We start from the raw sequence: 20722 nt of genomic DNA, 5'->3' as shown, positions 1-20722 counted from the left end.
GCACTTGATCCGGATTCGATATCAGTTGCTGTCAGATACAAAGACAGATGAATGAAAGGGAGTGTACAATACGATGCGATGTTGCCAAGGTGAGGAGATGGAAGAAAGCGGTGAACGACTTGAAGACACAGACACATTCGTCAACATCACACTCACTCGCAGTTTCCGACGGAAAGAGGGTTAATTTAGATGTATACACACCCAAGATCAACTCCAAGAGCTCTCTCTTTGGAGGCTACGATCATCTCATGCGATTGTAATGCCCGCTGAGGGATTTAAGATACATGACAATACGACTGATATACAACATTTTATACAACTTTTATAAGGCGGCCAAGATATACCGGCGACATTATCGTCCATCAACTTCCATACTTTCCCCTTCTTCCTGCTGTTCACTTTCACCCATATCCGCCTCTCCGGATAGATCAGCTAACATCACCACACCCCCTTCTTCCTCTGTGGGTAGAGGTCCAGGAGCCACTTGAGCTACAGGTTGACCTGTCGAGGTGGTAGATAGTTTGTCGGGCTTACGATCTGCTGTGACTACGAGATGTAAGATGTCTTGATCAGCAAATGTATTTCTTCGTCTCCATGTACATCTCCATACAACTTTTTGAGTGTCGAGATACCGATAGTTGTTGACATCATAGTATTCTGGATAGAGGAAGAGACATTGAATACTCACCCCATGGCCGTCTGTCCATCGGACACTGCTGCTTTGACGACTCCGTATCTATCCATTTCAGCAAACAGTGCATGTGGAATACATGAGTACATTCTCCCCATACTATATCACACTCAAAGCATCAGCCTTGACTCAATCCACAGCTCATGAGAATGGAAACGAGCAAAGACACTCACTTAGCGGACAATCATCTCCTGGTACTTTACATTCCGGACAACAACCTTCAAAGGCATTCTGACAAATCCCACAAACTTCATCATCCTCATCATCATCTTCCATCGTTGCGGGATCATCAGGATTTATATATCCATTCTCGATATCGTCCAGATCTAGATGATTGTGTAGCTTGTGGGGCTCGTCGGATGATATGTCCCATTTCCAATAGGCTACGGAATGGTAGGAGTGGATGGTTATCTTCATACTATCGATGGAGTCTTAAACAGATGTTTCTGAAGATGGGCGTCGTATCTAGTCTGTCATACGTGGTGAAGGTGAGGTTTTCCGGTGTCAAGCTGAGGGATATAGATATCGATGAGAAATTAATGCAATGTTGAATGGGGACGCGTTTTGATCTTTTTGTCTCTTGCTCATCTCATGTTGATTTTCTCATCTCTTCACTGGCACTAAGCGATGACGTGGAAGATAACCAACCATTCTACATCCTCTGTCTCCTCAGAATCAAGTTCAGTTCTTTCTCATTTAGCACTCCATATTGCATGCATATAAGAACAAGTATCGAAGATGGGTCACACAGTGTGAGATAATGCTCATCTGCAGATCAGAATCGCAACTGTGAATGCAGCCAGCTGACATATCTCCTCTTCCCAGCCAACTGCAATGGTCCTTCAACCCTCCTGCAGGACGTCAGATCTCCCTAGCTGATATAATCCTACCTAGGATATTAGAAAGTTACAGTGTGAGTGAGCTCCTCATGTTTCAAATCCATGTATCTCACTCACAACACTCATGGCTGATGCCTGATAATATGTTCCAAGTTACACACACCTGCGAGATCAACTGTTCAATTCCGTACTTACAGATCTGCCTTCCCCACACCCTCTTCTTCAACTTCTACTATCGACCCAAATTCTACCAAAATTACTTCGAGGTATTTGACCACAATCACCACTTTACCTAATCCTCTCCCACCAGGGGCAAATCCGAATATACCGCAGGATGATAACAGGAAAGAAGAGGATATAACGTATCTGTTTTTGGATGATCGCTCAGTGATAGTACCACAGCAGCCCCAGACGCAGGTGCAGGCAATCGTCAATGGGACTGATCAGAATACGAATCAGACCAATGGATCGACTACAACTCCTCAACAAACATCACAATCACAATCACAAACACAATCACAGCGGATAGATATAGATAAAGATACGTTAGATGAAGATGGATTCGAAATCATAGATATGCCCAAAGACAAACCGTCAAACTCGAACTCCAACGGTGACACTCACACCACTGTAGCTCCAGGAGCTAACGATGAACCTCAAATACACAGTGTACCACAAAGAGAGTCACAGCAAAAACACAAAGAACCGAGCAGGTTCAGATGTCTAATAGTGAGACCTACATCAAACGTTCAACCAATGTTACAATCACTCCTAAGTCCTTTCGTATTAGGTTATACCAAATCTGCTAAAGCTGTGAGTGAAGCTCAACCCTTTCTCTCCTTCTTACTCAGTAACCGATATATACCTATCTCATACGCTGACCAATTCTCGTTTACTGTTCAATGTTTCCAGGCAGCATCAACTACTTCCTCGACTTTACCTACTCCCACACCTCTACCAGGTACATCCCTCTTGTTAACAGTATTGACTTTCAACCCTTACTCCGACGATGGATCATCTGGATTTTCATTGAGATTAAAGGTATTCATCTTACCTAACCCGAATGCAACTTCGATATTCTTACAAGTGGAACATACCCACACATCAGACTCGGAATCAAATGAAATTGAAATTGAGAACCAGAATCCAGAACAGATATGTAAGACATTCTTGGCAGGTTGTCTAATAGATGGTTTGAACGATCATAGGAAATGGGTCAACATAGTTACAAATATCGATCAACAGGACGAACTGCTCCGTAATAAACAGAGTATATTCACTTTGACTAGATCGTTAAGGGAAAGTGGTTTCATATGACCTATACCTTTGGTTGTGAAGTATATGCATTATGAATTGACTATCGTCCTATATGGTCGCTCCTACACAGCCGTGGCATTACCATAAGTCGTACCGTCCAAACCTCTAGCTACTAATGCAAACTCATGTAGAGCTTCCCTCATTCTTCTAGCTGTTCGGGACCTGTTCCAATCAGTGAATCAGCATAAAGAAACGATGTATGGAGGTAGGGTAAGACTCTCTGACTCACTTCAAAACGGCTTCTTTCAACTTTTTCTTCGATGCCGGCGTAGCTCTAGGATCGGGGAATCCTTCCTAATCATGTTCACATACATATCAGCCAACGTTACGTCATCTTGACGAGATATCGAGTCCAACTGCAGGATCTCGTACGAATCACACTCACCTGACTCAATATCTGATCTAACCACCTACTCATATCCTCACCTTTGATCCTTCCTACCAACGCAGCCAGCAACTCAGCCATGTTAGGTATGACCGATCTTGGACCTTCACTCCCCGCGCAGAGTAAGAGCGCACGAAGGATCGATGGTCCGAAATGTGCGAATAAGGGATCGGATAATGGTTCGAGTGGTGATGGATATCGGGTATTGGCTAGTAGCGCGACCTATCGAAACGTTATTCTATTAGTGCCAAATACACTCTCTCCCCATTTTAACATAGGGAGCACAAATGCGAAAAAATCATTGGTACAGAAGATAGTCAATCGATGATAATCGAACTCACAAAATATTCCGAAACAGACTTCAGCGAGAACCTCTCCTGCGTTGCCAAACCTATCAGACCCAATGACATGTATCCTTCCACTATCTGAGGTGGTAAACGAAGTAAAACTCCAGGGAACCGAGATGCAAGCTGACACAAAGGCACAATCGAAATAAGCAATTTGGACCGTGATCAGGATGTCCGAGTGATAACTTACAGAAGAACAGAATTTGAACCATCCTTCAACTACATCGGGGTGCTAAGAATGACGTACACGTCAATAGGTGATCCTACCACGAAAGTGGTTGTAGATGACTCACCTCTTTCATACCCTCTCCATCCAAGTATCTGCCAGCCACCACGACCAACCTCGAAGCCACATCACCAATCACATTCCATTTGCCCACCTGTTCGTCCTCCTCTTGTTTCTTGACCTCCTCCGTCTTCTCCTTCTTCCTGGCAAAACTCGTAACCGGCGCATTAACCCGTAAGGTCAAAGTAGATGCTAATGACATCCATAGCGCAGAAGGTGAATTCTCACATGCCATACACACCAGCGAGAGGAGCGGTAAGGGTGACAGGGATATCAAAGTCGACGAAGATAGTGTAGCATGTTTCAGTAATGACGATATTGCCTATGAGAGATAATAAATTACGATCAGTACAATCCTTCAGTCCGACTTGACCCTTCTGTGCCATAAAATAAGGAAGGTTTACACTCACATCAGCAACTTCCGCATCGCCTTCTCCCCGACCTACAACCCCTACTAAACCTTCCACGGCATTTTCGATCCCTCTTCTCAACTCCACGATCCTCGGATCTTCCCTGGTCAGCGCAATAGCCTCTTCTCGAGCAGCTTCATCCCCTTCATCGGTCGTATCGAACATCTCATCCTCAGATGGCGAAAGACCTTTGAAGCATGCAGTCAAAGCTGCTGTTGATTGAACCAAAGCAGGTTGAGCGTTCGTTGGGTCGACGGAATACTGCTGCAAGGCTTGAGCGATACGTGATAGGATTGGCGATATGATCCCCTAGACACAAAGTCAGCTTGATGTAAAATCGATGAACTGCCAGCTGACTTACCTCCACTGGTCCAACAGCATCGCCTGGCGCTAAAGCCTGTATCACACTAGTTATTCCTTGTATGACTTTACTCTGTTCTTCAGGCTGGAGCAGGATAGCAGAATCAGCTTAGGTGCAGCTTGTCCTTCGCACACCAGCCGACTCACCCCCAAATCACCTATCTTCCCATGCAACTCGGCAAATGCCCCGATATGCTCAACCAATTTCTTTCTGCACATGTCACATAACGCTTTCAAGGCGTCCGCTGCTGAACGAGAGATAGTGGTTGATGAGGTGAGCGAGGGAACAAGATATGACAAGACGGGTGGTAGATGCGACGGGTGGAACTTGAACCATTCTTCGTACGATTCTGTATAGCTTTGTCAGCTTCGGCTCTCATGGACGTCGATAGCTGAACTGAAGAGCTCACGTATTAGGCAGACTACCGTTAATCTCAATCTCTCTTCGCCTTTTCCTCTTATTGGCCTGTGAGCCAATTGACCGAGGATCTGCTCCCCGAATAATATGGGTAGACTCTTATCTTCACCTAATGGAACAGCTTCGGACGAGTATCTGATACAATGTAGAGTGGCTTCGATATCCTATCTCATCATAGAGATTAGCTTGATCGCCATGACTTGTGGGAGGATGGAGGTAAAGTCAGCTCACCTGCCAAGACGCCCCGTTCTGGACCTGTTGACCAGCTATCCTAGTTAAGTTCTCCAGCATCTCATCTCGTAAGATGTAGTACCTGAAATTCATATAATCATTATTTAACCATCCCATATCAAGAAAATTTGATCTACTCACGCTCCGACGATCACCTCCCCTGCATCCCTTCTCCAGCTCTCAAAATTTTCCCTGTCCTCTTTATCCAATCCACCGATACTACCTTCAGAATCACCTTCTCCAGGCCATCGGACTTTCCTTCGAGTCACCTCCACAAGCTCTCTGAAGAAGTTTTTCGCTACTGCCCAATCAGGGGATGAATCGTGGGGAGCCGAGAACATAGGTGCATCCATGATCGCTTCTTGAATCATAGGATAGATCGGTAGAGTGAGCTGTCGTCGAAGGTAATCATGAGCTTGCCACCGTGATTGAATGATTTGTAGCTAGCTCACCTCGCTCAGGTTCTCTTCGACATTGCCTAACCCCTGCCATCCTGTCAAACGCAATATTATACCTAAGAACGCCTGAACGTCATTCTGCTGTATTCTAGCTACCAGCCATTCCGAGGAATGTTCTACAAGAGCAGCAAGGAGTTTCGTAAATCCAATCAATTCTTCTGATGGCTCTGCAAAGTAATCCGCATATGAGCATTCCGACACTTATACGCGATGATAGTGAGGGATGAGCTCACCTTCGTCAACGGATGCTATCAACGCCTGACCGGAAGGCCCGATTGCCCAAGCTAACATAGGTTCAGTGAGGACTTTCGTCCCTTTACCGTACTTGAATATACTTTCCGATAAAACCTCCACTAAAGCTGAAGAGGCCGCAGGCATAGGAAGGAGGTTGTATAATGCTGGTAGAAGTATGTTCAATTCCCTGTACATTTGTTCGATGTAAGCTGTCATTCCGTCTGATAAAAGGGAATCACCTAGCTTACTCTGGTGATAATCCCCAATCGATCCAGCTTTCCGCACATTTACATGCTGCTTCAGCTTCTTTCAGCCTTTCGTTCGGACTGAGATTTGGATCGCCAGACATCGCATCTGTTATCGTACTGACAACTACAGAGAGATCACTCTCTATATGTCTTCGTAGCGGCTGCCTAATGGATTACCGAGAAATCTCGTCAATCACCAGAGTCCATATTCTAGCATAGAGGAATCTGAAGTCGAGGTCATTAACCTACCTTTGTTGTTCAGCCAAACCAGCTCTGCCTATCTCTTCGATACATATCGCACACCATTCTAGAGCTAGCAGCCTTACTCGATGTTTTAGTTGAGGAGGTACGCCGTCGAATGAAGGTTGGCTAGGACCTGCTCCAGGGGTGTTGTACCCTGATCCAGGAGCTGAGGGAGGTAGAGCAGTGGAAGAAGCGAAGGCAGAATGGATAGTCTGGATAACAGTTAAGATTGGATGGAGGAAGTGGGGGAATGCTAGACGTAAGAGAAGGGATGCGAGCTATCACCGCAACGATTTATGTCAGAATCCCCTTTGTGCAGTGCAAGTTCGAAGCCTTGACTTACAGATCCAAATAACTTTCTTACTACTACACCATTAGCAGGTTGATAAGAATGTTGATTCGCTGGATTGATGGCATTTCCAAGTGTGCCCAGCAGGAGAGGTAGCAAGGCAGGTCGTAGATCCTCGGGAAGAGTCTCCCTATGCGAAATTATTCAGCTTTCCTGTTCCTCTTGTAGATCTGGGCCATGCTCAGCTGAACATACCAGTCTCGAGATATCTTCACTTGGGCCGTATGAGCCCCGAAGAATCTCACGTTGGGGTCCTGGAGAAGGTTCATCAGCTTAACGTTACATAGCTGACTTGCTCACATCATGACCTGCCAATCCTGCTATCAGCCCCCAAGCTTCCTGTGCTGATTGGATTTGCTGTAGTTCCCTCTGGAGATGTTTCGCTAATTCGGGATTGGATGATGTGGAAGGTGAGAAGAGGTGAAGGATTGTCTTTCAGTGGAGCGATTCCTTTTTATCAGCTAGGCCTTCCTTACGAAGCTCGTGTCAAGTACAAGACTTTGGCGTTCCACTTACCTGCGCTACTCTTTCGAGATCCGCCTGAGGTAGTACGGGGAAAGAGAAGGTTTGTTGTTGTTGAATCGTCTCTTCGTCCATTCTCAGATGAGTCGCGAAGGGGCTTTGGATAAGCGAAAGATCAAAGGCGATCAGATACAGAGTTAGTGAGTCGTTTATCACAGTGAAAGATGCACGAGTGACTCTTGCTTTGTTGGTGTTGCTTTGTTGGTACAAGGACAAGAACCCAACATTCCAACATTCCCAACATTCTTCGCGGGTGAATATCTGATGATGTCATCACTTATGACTCGAAGTGGGGGCGGGCGACGGGAATGCACTTGTCGGGATAGGTCAAAGGTGAATGAATGAATCGTCAAATCCCACTGGCTATCCAACTGATATATCCAGCTCGACACCGATCCGTATATAAAGGTCCAAGTACGTGTCCCTCCAACAGACGATGTCACCTCCCCATCCCTCTCTCAACCTCGACTAGACCCCCTTCTCCCCTCTATCAGTGCCTGTCACCCTCGCCCTCACCTTCGATCATGTCATCTTCATTCTGGTCCTCATCGCATTGTCTCCATTGGCTAACCACTCGACCTTCACTCCTGATATCCCGTCAAGTGGATTTACAGTACTGTACGCCCAAACAGCTATACTGTCTGAACATCTTCTTCACTCAACTCATTCAGAAATTGGGTAAAAGATTGTTACTACGTCAAATACCAATAGCCACGGCATGTGTGTTCTTCAAGCGGTTCTACCTCAAGAATAGCATATGCGAGACCAACCCTTACCTCGTATTGGCGGCTTGCGTATTTGTGGCTGCGAAAGTCGAGGAGACGCCTGTACACATTAAGAGCGTAGTCAGTGAGGCTAAAGTGGTATTTAATGGTAAGTCCCATCCCTTCCGTCTAAATCTCACTATTCACATCTCATGCCGTACAAATATATCTCATACTATACGCGAATTTACCTGATCCAAATGATGCTTACAGAATACAACATCAAGATGTTCCCAGCTGAATCAAATAAATTAGGCGAAATGGAATTCTACTTATTAGAAGATCTAGATTTTCATCTGGTCATTTTCCACCCTTATAGAGCACTATTACATATAACAGGAAGAGAACCTGCTGATTCTGGTAAATTCCCTATGTCCCGTGTGGAAGAAGATCAAATGCTCAAGAAGAAAGAGTTAGAAGCGAAGAAGAAAAGGGATGAAGAGAGTAGAAAATCTAATTTGAGTGTACCGACTAGACCATCACCTTCACCATTGCCTGCTACGAACCATGGAAATGAAAAAGATGTGGATGAAATTGATGAGGATGAGAGAGAAGCGAAGAGAATTAGAAGGTTGATGGGCAGAGGATCGACAGAAGGGATAGGCGAGGTTGATGAAGGTGTTTTACAGATATCCTGGTGAGTCCATGACTTTCCTTGGCTCGTCCATCTTGTTCTAGTTGTGGAAGATAGGTGTGCTGATATTCTTTCGTATGTTAAGGTTCATCCTCAATGATACTTATAGAACGGACGTACATCTCCTTTATCCACCATACATTATAGCCATCTCAGCAGTCTATATCGCATTCTGTCTGACTTCCATGAACAACAACAATAACAACTCCAACAACTCATCTTCCACAGCTAGCTCTACACGTACTCGAACATCTTCTTCTCAAGTTCAACCTATCTCAACATCCATAAATACCAATCAACAATTAGGTCTAGGTCAACCTCCCAATTCAGCTGCGGAATTTTTATCAGGATTTCAACTCAATTTGAATATCCTTTTCGCTTGTATACAAGATATCATCTGTTTGTACAGCATATGGGAATCTTTCGAACCTGCTACAATACGACAACAGACCAAACATCTAGCTAATAACCATACAAACCAATCATTAGGTATAACAGGAGAAGAAAAGAAAGAAAAGGAAAAAGAAAAATTTGGTCCAGAAGAAGCTGAAGCGTTAGTTAGGAAAATGATAGAATCAAGAATGATAGATATGGGTCATCCGAATAATGCAGGTTTGAATCAAATTTCAAAAAGATCAACAAACACAAACGCTAACATCATGGATAACGCTTCCACCACTTCTTCTTCTGGTATAGGAAAAAAGAGAGCTAGGAAATAGACTCTTGCAATTGCTACATGGTTTCATGTAGATATATATATTCTGTTGTATTCTGTCAACTATTTTGTAGCATGTCATGTCCCATGCATATTCAATGTACCTTGGTGTTGATCTGATTCACCCATGAGTTGCTATCACATTGCTCACTGATCCGTGATGCTCCATCCAATGCTAATATAATGCAAATATACAGATTCATGACCCAAGAAAATACCTAAAACCTCTGAGAGGCTTGAAACGGCAAGCAAAACACATGTGATGGTTTGTCTTCACTCTATTTTACCACACCTAGTCTATTGCACATCTGCTTAAGCGAACAATCTCTTGGTGTAAGAGTTCAATCCATGAACACCACCTTCCAATTGAGCAGAGGCAGTTCGAAGCTCGAATCGGACTCCACCAGCTCTAGCTTCCTTTTGTAGATCGGTAACTCTGTAGGTAGAAAGCAGGATGATTAGTCACATGATATACCCTGTAATGCTGAGTGGCGTAGACTTACGATTTGACACCAGCATCTTGTAAAGAGTGCTGTAAACCAGTGTACAAGTATGGAACGAACTTGTTGATACTTCCTTTATCAGCGACGTCACCAGAAACACCTTGAGCGACTTTGACGGAGTCTGTTTCAGAGAAGTATCGAGCGGTGGCTGCGTTATCGGCTGATCCACTTAAGATAGCATTCTTAGAAGCGACCGATCCTCGTTGGGTATGTTCCATAGCTTCGATCGAACCCATTCCTCTGTAAACTTTAACTCGTTTACCTTCATGGTAGAAGTACTCTCCTGGTGATTCGGTAGTACCAGCCAACAAACCTCCCATCATCACCGCTGAAGCACCTAGAGATAAAGCTTTGGCGATATGTCCGATATTTCCAATACCACCATCAGCGATGGTTGGTACACCGAATCTCGAGGCGAATTCGGAAACAGCATATACGGCTGTACCTTGAGGTCGACCGACAGCCATAACTTCCTGAGTGATACAGATTGATCCTGAACCCATACCAATTTTCAAACCGTCCGCACCAGCTACGATCAACTGAGCAGCTTGTTCTCGGGTGACAACATTACCGGCAATAATTTCGAGTTTAGGGTAGGTCGATTTGATCCATTGGATGAATTCAATTTGGAAAACCGAGTTTCCTTGAGAAGAGTCCAAAACAACTACGTCTAATCCAGCTTCGACGAGTAACTTCAATCGGTCCTTGTCTCCTGGTCGAGTACCAATAGCAGCACCACAGAATAATTGTTTGGATTCGGGAACTTTGGATGCTAAGGGGTAGTTTTGGTTCTTCAACAAATCGGATCGAGCCACGAGAGAGACGATGTTTCCGTTGGAATCGACGATGGGAAGTTTACCCTTCTTGGAGTCTCGGAGGAGGTTGTTGGCCTGTTCGAGGGTGATACCGGCTGATCCAGTGACAAGATCGGTGGTCATAACGGATTTGACGGGTACTGAGGCATCTTGGAATTGGACATCTCGGCCGGTAACGATACCAACGAGTTTACCGTTCATCTTTCCGGTTTCTACGACATGTCATTAGCTTAAGCATGTCAATGCATACGGTGGCAGCAGCAGCTAACTGACCTGTGATAGGCACACCGCAGAAACCATATCTAGCCTTGATGTCCAATACACTAAAACAGATTGCCGATAATCAGTACTCTTATCTCCGTGAAGATCGGAATAGTTCAATTAACTCACTCTCCAACGGTGCTGTCAGGTTTCAAGCAGATAGGATCAGTGATGAAACCGTTCTCGAATTTCTTGACTCGTCTGACCATGGCGGCTTGGTCTTCTGCGCTACAGTTGTGGTGGATGATACCGAGACCACCGTGAAGAGCAAGAGCAATGGCCATTCTACGGATGTCTCAATCAGCTATGTGCGCATTGCGTTCGGTGTATTGACAGCTTACCGGTCCTCAGTGACAGTGTCCATGGGGGAAGAGAGGAAAGGAGTGTTAAGGACGATGTTCTTGGTTACTCTAGTGAGGTATTGGGCATCAGTGATGTCCACTTGGTGTTGAGACGATTGCTTATCAATCATATGTATGAATACTCACTTGGATTGGAGAGATACCACATTCGAAGGGAAGTTGATATGTCCCGGCAACATTAAGAAGTCATTGTAAGTCAAACCTCCATTCTTCCTTGAATCCATCAACTCATTCAAAGAGAGACCATCTCCTCGAGGGTATTCATCAAGGTATGACAAAGCATCTGCTGCTTTGAGGAGGCTCTCCGACCTAGCTGGAGCGTTAGGGTTGGTAGAAGAAGAAGCGTGTCCGTTGGCAGATGACATTTTCAAGACAGATAAGAGTTATGCAGACGGGGGTATTAGGTAGGTGGGTGGGTCGTATTGACCGAACCAAAAAAAAGAAAAGAAAAAAGAAAAAGAAAGATAAGATGAAGGATGAAGGTTTTCAGCTGGTAGAGTAGGGATGCCGGCACCCAAGACGCGATGCATGAAAAAATTACTCAAGCGGTGAAAAATTATCAAACAATCAAGACGTGGCATTGATGAAAGGTTTTCGAATGATAAGGCATCGTAAACCCCTCCATCTATCGTGGGAAAGCAATAACTTAGAAAGCGGAAGAAGCCGTCCTGAGGCGTGCAAGAGCCTATGCAAGCCACCCCTTTAAGAAAGAGATCTGCTGTAACACGGAAGCGGATGTGGCGATCCGATCCGAAATGGCTGTACAACCCGTATAAGCCACTGCTATCATTTTCACAGCATCATTCATCCCGCATTTGACCTTGGCATATGCTTAATCTGCCTGTCCCGTATCCGGTACGATCTACCCGTTGAGGGGGTGGCTCATGAGGCACACCCTCATGTACGATCGTTACCGCTCGTAAGGTCTGCCGTGGTGGACGCCTATGAAATCATCAACGGTTAAAGAAGTATCTTCCGCTTCTGAGCAATGGGGATGACGGATCGAGGACTTGGACGAGCCACGATGATATGGATGTGAGAGATGTGGAGACACATGTGAAGCCATATTAGTGTAGTACTGCTACTCCGGCTCGCCCAGCTAGCCAACATCGGTATCTATCATCTGTTGGTGAGCCGGAATTGCTGAAGAAGGCAAAACTGGTAGCAACGAAGGAGACCGATACTGCATACTGTATAATCGGTTCTTGAGATCTAGAAGATCTAGAAGATCTAGGTTGCATATCGAGAATTCCAGTGAGTAGAACATGAATGTCTCGTCGATCGATGTTCGGTGAGACACATATCAGGGTTTACACCGATCGGACATCACACCTGGATTGACATGACAGGACGTCGTATGAGGAACAAGGTAATCGAGCATGCTTAATTCACCGGGAAGAGAGTGCGCAGGCTCCAGTTGGGCCACAGAAGGAGTACGGAGGCTCATAGCTCGATGATGACGAGGAAAGTTGATTCCCAATGAAACCCTTGCCATTTATCCGCATTGAAATGAGTGATGACATGGGGCGTGATCATTATCCAAGCGAAGACAAGCAGGGTTCCAAGCTGCGTGCGAGCACACTACTTGCCGGTGATACCAGCGCCAGCAGGGAGGAACCCCATGTTAACTCTTCAACCATGATCTGTCCAGCCTTGGGATCTTGCGTCTCCCACTACATGTGCTTCCACTGCCAAGTATCATGTGCGAGCCGTAGAACGGGAATCAGAGACGGAACTACTATATAGCAGTGGTTCATACACCGCGAGACTAATGATTGCACGATTCAATTTACAGTAGTTCGTCTTGCAGCATCTTAAATTGAGAACTTAGCGTGGCGGTTTTTTCAAAACATTCATCAGTTATTCGGGAACGATAGAACAAACAAAAGCAATTAGTCTCAAAGACAATTACGTTATCTCTCGACCGGGATCTACTAGCAGAGGGTCGGAATCCTTCTACCAGGTTGTACGTAGCTGGTCACTAACCATGAAGATCGACGTCCTGAATCTGGACTGTGTTCGTGGAGCAGACGGACGAACCGTTTCTAATCAAGTTAATACAGCTTGGTATTCAATTCTAATTCAGGTCCAATATAGTTTTCTTATGGGAAAAGCGAGACACTAATTGTCTCACTCGGATCTGACGTAAGATCGACAGAGGCACTTGTATCGAGGAATTGTCTGGCAACCCATCAGACCCAGATCGATCAGGTACACAACTATACCGGAAAACTTTAAATCGCGGAATTCCTCTGTTTTCGGAAGGTACGGGATGAACTGTGCAAGCGATGGGCTTTTTTGCGGGAACGATAGAGTTATGCATTTACCGATTGGTGGCGTCTTCGTTCCGGTTGTTATCGCAGATCGAAACAAAACTCTTGTTTTGGTCTTTCCAACCGTGCTTAGAAGAGTGGGAAATAACCCAGGGACTACGGGTTCAAGCACCTAGGCATCTGATAGGTAGGTTTACTGAACCAGAAAATCGTCTAAATACTCCGATACGAGCTAACGTAAACTTTAAACGCCCGAAACGTCATGACTACCCACCTAAATCCCAACCGATGAGATGGCTAGTCAAGGAATGACTAAAAGGAATTTCCCGATCCGGTCGGAATGCCACCAACTCATTTATCAGAAGCGCCATCTATGTCTCAGAATATACTCTTTCGCCGTACTGTACGTTTTTCTCGACTGCAAAGCTTATTCACCGCTATTACTCAATGCAGTCAGCTGGGTCATATAGACCAATCACTTGAAGGCGCAGGAGGAGAGGACGGCGTTCTGAATTGATAGGAAACTAAATTACATTCGTAAAGAATGGCTCGTGATAGTCAAGCCCTGGCAGCGATGATCATCGATCCAAAATGCAAGTTTTCTATTGTTGGTTCATGTTCTACCCTTAATCGATAGAGCGGTTCTCAAAGAAGATGTAGATGGAGACGATACTATATTAGGCTCTAAGACTGGCGACAACGCCATCTTTGTTTAATAGCCCCAATGGCTGAAGTTATTTTATCATACAGTTCTCATAGCTTATTCCCCCTTGTCCTCGCCCCGTTTTGGAAAGAGTCAAGACTGATCACTTACCGCCTTCGGAAGTGTCGATCAAACTAGCCTCATAGTGTCTTTTCTGACTCTGACACAGACGACCCAACCGATCAAGCATATATATCTCCTCACTTTAGAATCTTTTCACCATATCCCGCTCCATCTCATCATCCCATTCCAACCTTGTCTCATCCATTGTGATATCCCTTTATAACTGATCCCAACCCGTGCGACATAACTTCCAACTAGTCAGGTCACACTCGTCGTTCTTTACATACAACACATATCACATCACTGCTATAACTATCACCACTTTCCCCCTTACCATCCTTACAACTTAACTTGACCAACGGACGAACCAACCTTATCAACCTTTCAAGATGTCTACCGCTCAACGATTAAGAGATCCTACCCACCCCGCCTCCCTTTGCAAACTCTCCACTCACAACCCAACTCTTGTTCACTCCCTTAAGAACAGAGTCCGACCAGAATTCTTTGGTAAGTCCACCTTTGACATGTTCTTGTTGCCACCAAGATACATTACTGATTGTCGGTTTATAGCTCATGTCGCCGAGAAGACCTCAGAGGTCATCAAGATTGCTCCTGCCGAAGGTGCCGACGTCAACATGCTTTCCCCTCCTGCTACCCCTACCAAGGAGCAGTACGTCGACCTCAACGGTAAACCCGTAGAATGGTGGCAGCAACCCAAAGGTGAAGAGGATGATTCCAACGCCGACCTTCCTGAACTTTCAGAGTTCATCAGAGGATTAGTTGTTCAATCAAATGTCCAAATGCCAACTCTTTCAGTCACTCTTGTCTACCTCGAAAGACTCAAGGAGAAGCTCCCAACCGTCGCTACCGGTATGAAATGCACTCGACACCGGGTCTTCCTCGCTGTCCTCATCTGCGCTGCTAAATACCTTAACGACTCTTCACCCAAGAACATGCACTGGCAGAAATACGGTCGATTTTTCTCACTCGCCGAAGTCAACTTGATGGAGAAACAGCTTCTTTACCTCCTCGACTACAACCTCCGAGTAGAAGAACCAGAACTTATCACCCATCTTAGAGATTTCTGGAACCCCGCTCCTGTCGCTGTTGTCAAAGCCCTTCCTGTTCCTGCTCCTACTGCCGAAGTTCGAATGCCATCTCCTCCTCTCACTCCTACCAACTTACGAGTCAGCGTCAACATCCCTGGACCAAGCAAGTCTACCTTCGTTCCTCCTTCGGCTGGCCCTTCATCACAGGCTGCTGCCATCTCATCATGGTCCGCTAGAACTGCTCAAGCTTTAGTACGAAGTCGATCGGACGATGTCTTCCAGGCATCACCTGCTTCAAGGAGATCCTCAACTTACGCTACTACCCCATCGTCTTCATCGACTCTCGCACCCTCTCCAGCAGGGTACATGTACCTCGATGCTCCTACACCGGGGTTAGCAAGGAGGGATTCATGCGACTCGACTTCATCGATATCCACTACACCCGGTGAAGCTTGGAGATCAAACTACGGTTCATTATCCGGTGCCATCGTTCACTCGACGTCAAACGGTCAATTGGCAGTATCCAAACCTGGACTTCCACGAAAGGCATCATACACCGCCAAGCCTGGATCAGGTTCTATCCTTATCGTTGATACCGCTCAAGCCCAGCAGACAAGTCCTTCTTCAGTGACCACTTCGCCCACACGCGATTTGTTCAAGAAGATCAGACCTCCCACATCTCTTCGATCAATCAGAAAACAAATTCAACTATAATACTATTTATCCTCTTGTCAGTTTTGGGTACTCGTATCAGGTTGTCTTGAAAACAGTTGTATCAGTTTACATTTCCATAGCATTTATACATATATATCCTCTTGTCTCGTTTGCCTTGCATCTTTAGTATATAGCAGTGATCAAAATAGTAGTGTTAGTAGTTTTAGTAAAGACGACGCTAGACGTTCTATCTTACTGTATGTTGCATGAATGTACCAAACATGAAATCAATCACACTCTTTTGACTTTGCGCAGAGTTGCATCTTTCATGAATACGAATACATATAGTCGAGTCCTCTGATGAATCATCCGGTGATAATACGGAGTTGATCAAGACCGGTGAGAAGCACAAACAATCAGCTCTTCTCGTTGGGATCTGACCTCTTGATCGGCCTATCTGTGATTGTGTTTAATGACCTGTGTCCGAAGGGGACACATTCCTATTCTATGTCCAATCTTTGTTATTACCTCTCAGGTCCCATCCCCCATCCTCTCCTATCCTTTCGCGTATCATGGAGGGATCCTTTCCCGATCGCCTATCGTGATCATGACACACGAAACCAGAAAAGTGGAGGATCCATGTGTGCCCCACCCCGGGGCCGGATGGGCCGGTTTGGCCGTCCGTGTCCCATACAGATCGTAGGTGTGCATGTAAAGTTCGAGGCGAGATGTAAAAGCATATATAACACGAAACTGTACGTATAGAGATATCTAGGCTTGTCTGGTTTTGCATTGTTAAGTTCTATCTCACCATCGTCAATCCCACTCACGAACTACTGTAAGGTTCACCATCACAACAAAATCGATATTCAATCCCATCTCATATATCATCCTTCCCTTCTGGATTAGAACTCTACGTGCCAGTCCAATATCTCAACTGAGATCGAACCACGATCCACGAATCACGATGCAAGGTACATTACTAGGCAACGAATCTGAGACTCGTCCCCTGCTCTCTCCCTCGGCCCCAGCAGCGGACTACTCAACTCAACCTCGGTCTTCATCACCTAATGGAAGTGATATAAGTGAAGATACAGTAACCAAGCAACAACCGACCAACAGGAAGATCACCCCATTACCGAAATTCCAACTGTTTATAGCATGTTTCGTCAGGGTTACAGAGCCTATAGCTTTCATGGCTTGTTTCCCATTTATCAATCAGATGATCCTTGAACTGGGTATTGTAGATGACCCCAGACGTACAGGGTTTTATGCAGGTCTGGTAAGTGCAACACGTCGTTGAACCTTTTCAATTGGAGAGAGTACGCTGATCAGGTATTTATGAAATGTACATAGATCGAATCGATCTTTGCCGTAGCCGAGTTGCTCACGGTCTTCCAATGGGGTAAAGCGAGTGATCATTGTGGAAGGAAGCCTGTATTACTTATCGTGAGTGACCAGTTTGAACGTGATTTACAAGGTCTGTCATGCTGACATAATCATATTTAGGGATGTGCTGGTGCTGCTATATCCTCGGTGCTATTTGGGTTCTCTACAACGTTCCCAATGATGATCCTCACTAGGACGATCAATGGTCTGGCAAATGGTAATGTAGCTGTACTGAAGAGTGTCATGTGAGTACTAACCCTTCATTCATTCCATTCCATCATTGCTAATGGATTTTTCCGCAGATCTGAGCTATCAGACGAGACCAATCAATCCATCGCATTCTCATTCTTCCCACTTTCCATGGCTATCGGGACCATCCTCGCATCGTCCATCGGAGGTTACTTCCCCCATTTCGCACAGCGTTTCCCAGCTGTTGGAGATGCCTTCCCTATCATCCGATCACATCCTTACCTCCTACCATCACTCGTCGCAGCCCTCTTCCCCTTGAGTAGCGGTATAGTCGCTTTCTTCTTCATGAAGGAAACTCTTCCGCCAAAGAAGGTCAAATCGATCAACAATGAAGAACACGAGCACGACCATGATGATGAACATGATGGACCTCCAGTAGGACTCAGAGATCTGATGACTCCAGATATCAACAAGTTAATGGCATCCTTTGGTCTACTTCAACTTCAAGGTATCTGTTTCCTTGGTCTATTACCTCTATTCTGCTTTACTCCAATTACCGCCGGTGGTCTATCTTTCAGAGAATCACAAATTGGTTTAGCAATGTCAATTAGAGGTATAGCGACAATCCTAGTTCAATTGATCGCTTTCCCATTCTTACAAACTAGAGTAGGATCAGTTAGACTATACAAGTTTTTGGTGGTGCTTTTCATACCTGCTTTCGCGATTCTACCTGTCACCAATGTCTTTGCACTGAAGGGACAAGCATGGGCTGTATGGACGGGCTTAGCATGTAGTATGGGTTTGTATAGTATTGGTAATATGGCTTTTGGTGAGTTCAAATTGATCCCAACCCATTCTACCATACAAGAACGATGACGCTGATGACAAGGTCGTTGACAATGTGTAATAGCTTGTAATCTAATAATGACCAATGATGCTGCGCCCAACAGACGATCTCTGGGAGCGATTAACGGACTCTCACAAGCTGTCTCGTCACTCATGCGAGCGATTGGTCCAGGTTCGGCGTCGGCTCTATTCGCGTTATCGGTAGATAGGCAGTTGTTACATGGTCATTTGATCTGGCTAGTATTGGGTTTACTGTCGATTACTAGTGCTGCGTTCGCTATGGTGTTAAAGAGTGATTATAGGAAGAAGTCGGTGTAATCTTGACATGCGAGTGTCATTGTAAGGTTTCATGAGGTGTATAAAGGAGAGGATCGGATAGTAGAGCTCTTTGTAGTCAAATAGAGATGCCATCCTTAATCCATTTGATCTTTTATTAGCGGGATCAAATATTCGGGTTTGCACCTTGACCTCCACTTGACAGATCTGAAAACGACCACTTACCGAAGTGATGTAGTTCACATGTCAACTGACTAAATGCAAGCTACAACATCTTCCCATTGCATTATCTCACTCACCCCGAGGAACGAGCAGCTACAGACAGAATGAACAGGTGAGTGATGACCTTCCGGCGTAACTCGAACGAAAACTGATATATGTGGAGCTGTCATCAAGAATCCCGGTAGTCCTGGTGAGTCGCCATCGTAATCAGACAGAAAAAGAGGTTAACGGGTCTCGTGGGGTTATAGACAATTGATGAGGTTGAGTGAGTATATAAATAGCTGCTTGGAGGATCGACCTCATCTCTCTGACGAGATAGCTGATCGATATGTCCACCATTTAGGTATCTACTCGATCAACTGGTACGTATATACTTGTCAACTCAAATGACCACACTCGCTGAATACTCGACTAGCCTCCACCAGATAAAGACGAAGATGCGATGGTGACTAAACTTCGAGAGACGCTCAAGAGATCTTTGGAGGAAGTTAGGAAAGGTGCCGAATGATTGTGAAACGTAAGTGAAGTATATATACACCTTTCATCTGGGCTGGATCTGATTGGATAGGATTATATTGAAAGGCTGATGAGTCAAGGTTACTTCCAGTCTGATAATGCAAAGAAATTGGGAAATTCCGATAACGAAGTCATGTTCACGAAGGTTATGATTTTCAGATATGACTATATGGTCTGCTCACTTTGCGTCGATTATTGGTAAAAGGGGAAATGAGGGAGAAACTAACATCAACTTGATGTAATATGATATGCTCGACCCGACTCAAACGATTATCGTTAATGCAACTAATGTTACTATGCAAATCCGTATCTATCGCTTCTTAGAGTACATCATTCTCCATAGACGATCTTCATAAATCACTCTCATCAAGCATGGCACTTTGGTTCCACCACGCTGATATCAAGCTTGACTTTCTCAATCTCCTCGTTCGACCTTCCAATATCGAATGATCTCCTTACTATACTCATACCATATTGAGTTTGGATTGTACTTAGTACGTACCTACCTTTAAACAACGGTGAAGCAAGTTCCTCTTTAGATAATCTACGAGGTTTCGGCATGGCTACGGGTACAGGAACTTCACTCTGACCCTTATGAGTCTGGTTCGAACCAGAAAAGGAGTTTGAAAGTCTGGATGAGGGTGATACATAATCTACTTTTGGCGGTATATTCACCTGTAACGTTCCTACTCCTAAAGGAAGGACAGGAGGTGATGAAGGAGGTGTGGTGGTTGGGGATATATATTCGATTTTGGGCGTGGGACTGACAAAGCCGGGAGGATTGGAGGTATCGTCAAATGGGTTAATAAATGATACTATCTTGGAATTTGGGATTTGTCGTGAAGGTTTTTTACTCCCATTCGATCTGGAGGAAGACTGCGAAGTACGAGATTTGGGGTTTGAACGTCGTGTTCTAGCTAATGGAATTGGCATGTTCTGGTGCAGGGCTATGGATGGTCATGAGAAGGTACACGACGTGTGACTAGTGAATATGGGTAGCACTACCTTCGCACACGATATATATAGCGTTAGGATAGGATTGTCTCGCATCGAGTCAATGTCAATATCAAGACTTCATACTCCGACGTCCTCAGTGATTCGAAATTTGAATGAATCCCTTCATGTCAGTTTTGTAAGCTGCGGTAAGTAG

The 20722-nt window shown here is 45.1% G+C and overlaps 8 protein-coding genes across 8 annotated transcripts; 4 read left to right on the top strand and 4 right to left on the bottom strand.

The window, feature by feature from the left end:
• Positions 1-352: 352 nt before the first annotated feature.
• On the bottom strand, positions 353-1108 carry V865_004338 (uncharacterized protein; the record flags this gene model as incomplete). Its single annotated transcript, XM_066228122.1, has 3 exons — positions 353-546; positions 689-790; positions 865-1108. 3 exons carry the CDS (start codon positions 1106-1108, stop codon positions 353-355), a joined length of 540 nt encoding a protein of 179 aa, XP_066084219.1.
• A 321-nt stretch (positions 1109-1429) lies between these two features.
• Positions 1430-2847, top strand: V865_004337 (uncharacterized protein; the record flags this gene model as incomplete). Its single annotated transcript, XM_066228121.1, has 4 exons — positions 1430-1443; positions 1517-1604; positions 1684-2343; positions 2443-2847. The coding sequence occupies 4 exons, from the start codon at positions 1430-1432 to the stop codon at positions 2845-2847; spliced, it is 1167 nt and encodes a 388-aa protein (XP_066084218.1).
• Positions 2848-2909: 62 nt separating this feature from the next.
• On the bottom strand, positions 2910-7413 carry V865_004336 (uncharacterized protein; the record flags this gene model as incomplete). The annotated part of the gene is made up of 20 exons (XM_066228120.1): positions 2910-3009; positions 3077-3141; positions 3233-3454; positions 3574-3702; positions 3770-3811; positions 3873-4187; positions 4276-4584; positions 4637-4720; positions 4783-4985; positions 5046-5217; positions 5285-5366; positions 5426-5676; positions 5737-5909; positions 5976-6163; positions 6225-6389; positions 6474-6745; positions 6811-6946; positions 7012-7070; positions 7117-7248; positions 7333-7413. The coding sequence occupies 20 exons, from the start codon at positions 7411-7413 to the stop codon at positions 2910-2912; spliced, it is 3180 nt and encodes a 1059-aa protein (XP_066084217.1).
• A 449-nt stretch (positions 7414-7862) lies between these two features.
• V865_004335 (uncharacterized protein) lies at positions 7863-9455 on the top strand (the record flags this gene model as incomplete). The annotated part of the gene is made up of 3 exons (XM_066228119.1): positions 7863-8211; positions 8316-8739; positions 8822-9455. The coding sequence occupies 3 exons, from the start codon at positions 7863-7865 to the stop codon at positions 9453-9455; spliced, it is 1407 nt and encodes a 468-aa protein (XP_066084216.1).
• Positions 9456-9763: 308 nt separating this feature from the next.
• Positions 9764-11757, bottom strand: V865_004334 (inosine-5'-monophosphate dehydrogenase; the record flags this gene model as incomplete). Its single annotated transcript, XM_066228118.1, has 6 exons — positions 9764-9887; positions 9955-10981; positions 11043-11092; positions 11160-11315; positions 11372-11440; positions 11519-11757. The coding sequence occupies 6 exons, from the start codon at positions 11755-11757 to the stop codon at positions 9764-9766; spliced, it is 1665 nt and encodes a 554-aa protein (XP_066084215.1).
• Positions 11758-14820: 3063 nt separating this feature from the next.
• V865_004333 (uncharacterized protein) lies at positions 14821-16194 on the top strand (the record flags this gene model as incomplete). Its single annotated transcript, XM_066228117.1, has 2 exons — positions 14821-14938; positions 15002-16194. The coding sequence occupies 2 exons, from the start codon at positions 14821-14823 to the stop codon at positions 16192-16194; spliced, it is 1311 nt and encodes a 436-aa protein (XP_066084214.1).
• Positions 16195-17101: 907 nt separating this feature from the next.
• Positions 17102-18876, top strand: V865_004332 (uncharacterized protein; the record flags this gene model as incomplete). The annotated part of the gene is made up of 5 exons (XM_066228116.1): positions 17102-17416; positions 17491-17583; positions 17644-17768; positions 17826-18541; positions 18623-18876. The coding sequence occupies 5 exons, from the start codon at positions 17102-17104 to the stop codon at positions 18874-18876; spliced, it is 1503 nt and encodes a 500-aa protein (XP_066084213.1).
• A 1062-nt stretch (positions 18877-19938) lies between these two features.
• On the bottom strand, positions 19939-20505 carry V865_004331 (uncharacterized protein; the record flags this gene model as incomplete). The annotated part of the gene is made up of 1 exon (XM_066228115.1): positions 19939-20505. The coding sequence occupies one exon, from the start codon at positions 20503-20505 to the stop codon at positions 19939-19941; it is 567 nt and encodes a 188-aa protein (XP_066084212.1).
• Between the last annotated feature and the right edge of the window lie 217 nt (positions 20506-20722).

The sequence above is a fragment of the Kwoniella europaea genome, chromosome 1 (genome assembly GCF_036810445.1).
Source record: "Kwoniella europaea PYCC6329 chromosome 1, complete sequence".
NCBI classification, from domain to species: domain Eukaryota; kingdom Fungi; phylum Basidiomycota; class Tremellomycetes; order Tremellales; family Cryptococcaceae; genus Kwoniella; species Kwoniella europaea.
The sequence above is the reverse complement of the archived record's forward strand: the minus strand, read 5'-3'. Positions and strand labels throughout refer to the sequence as shown.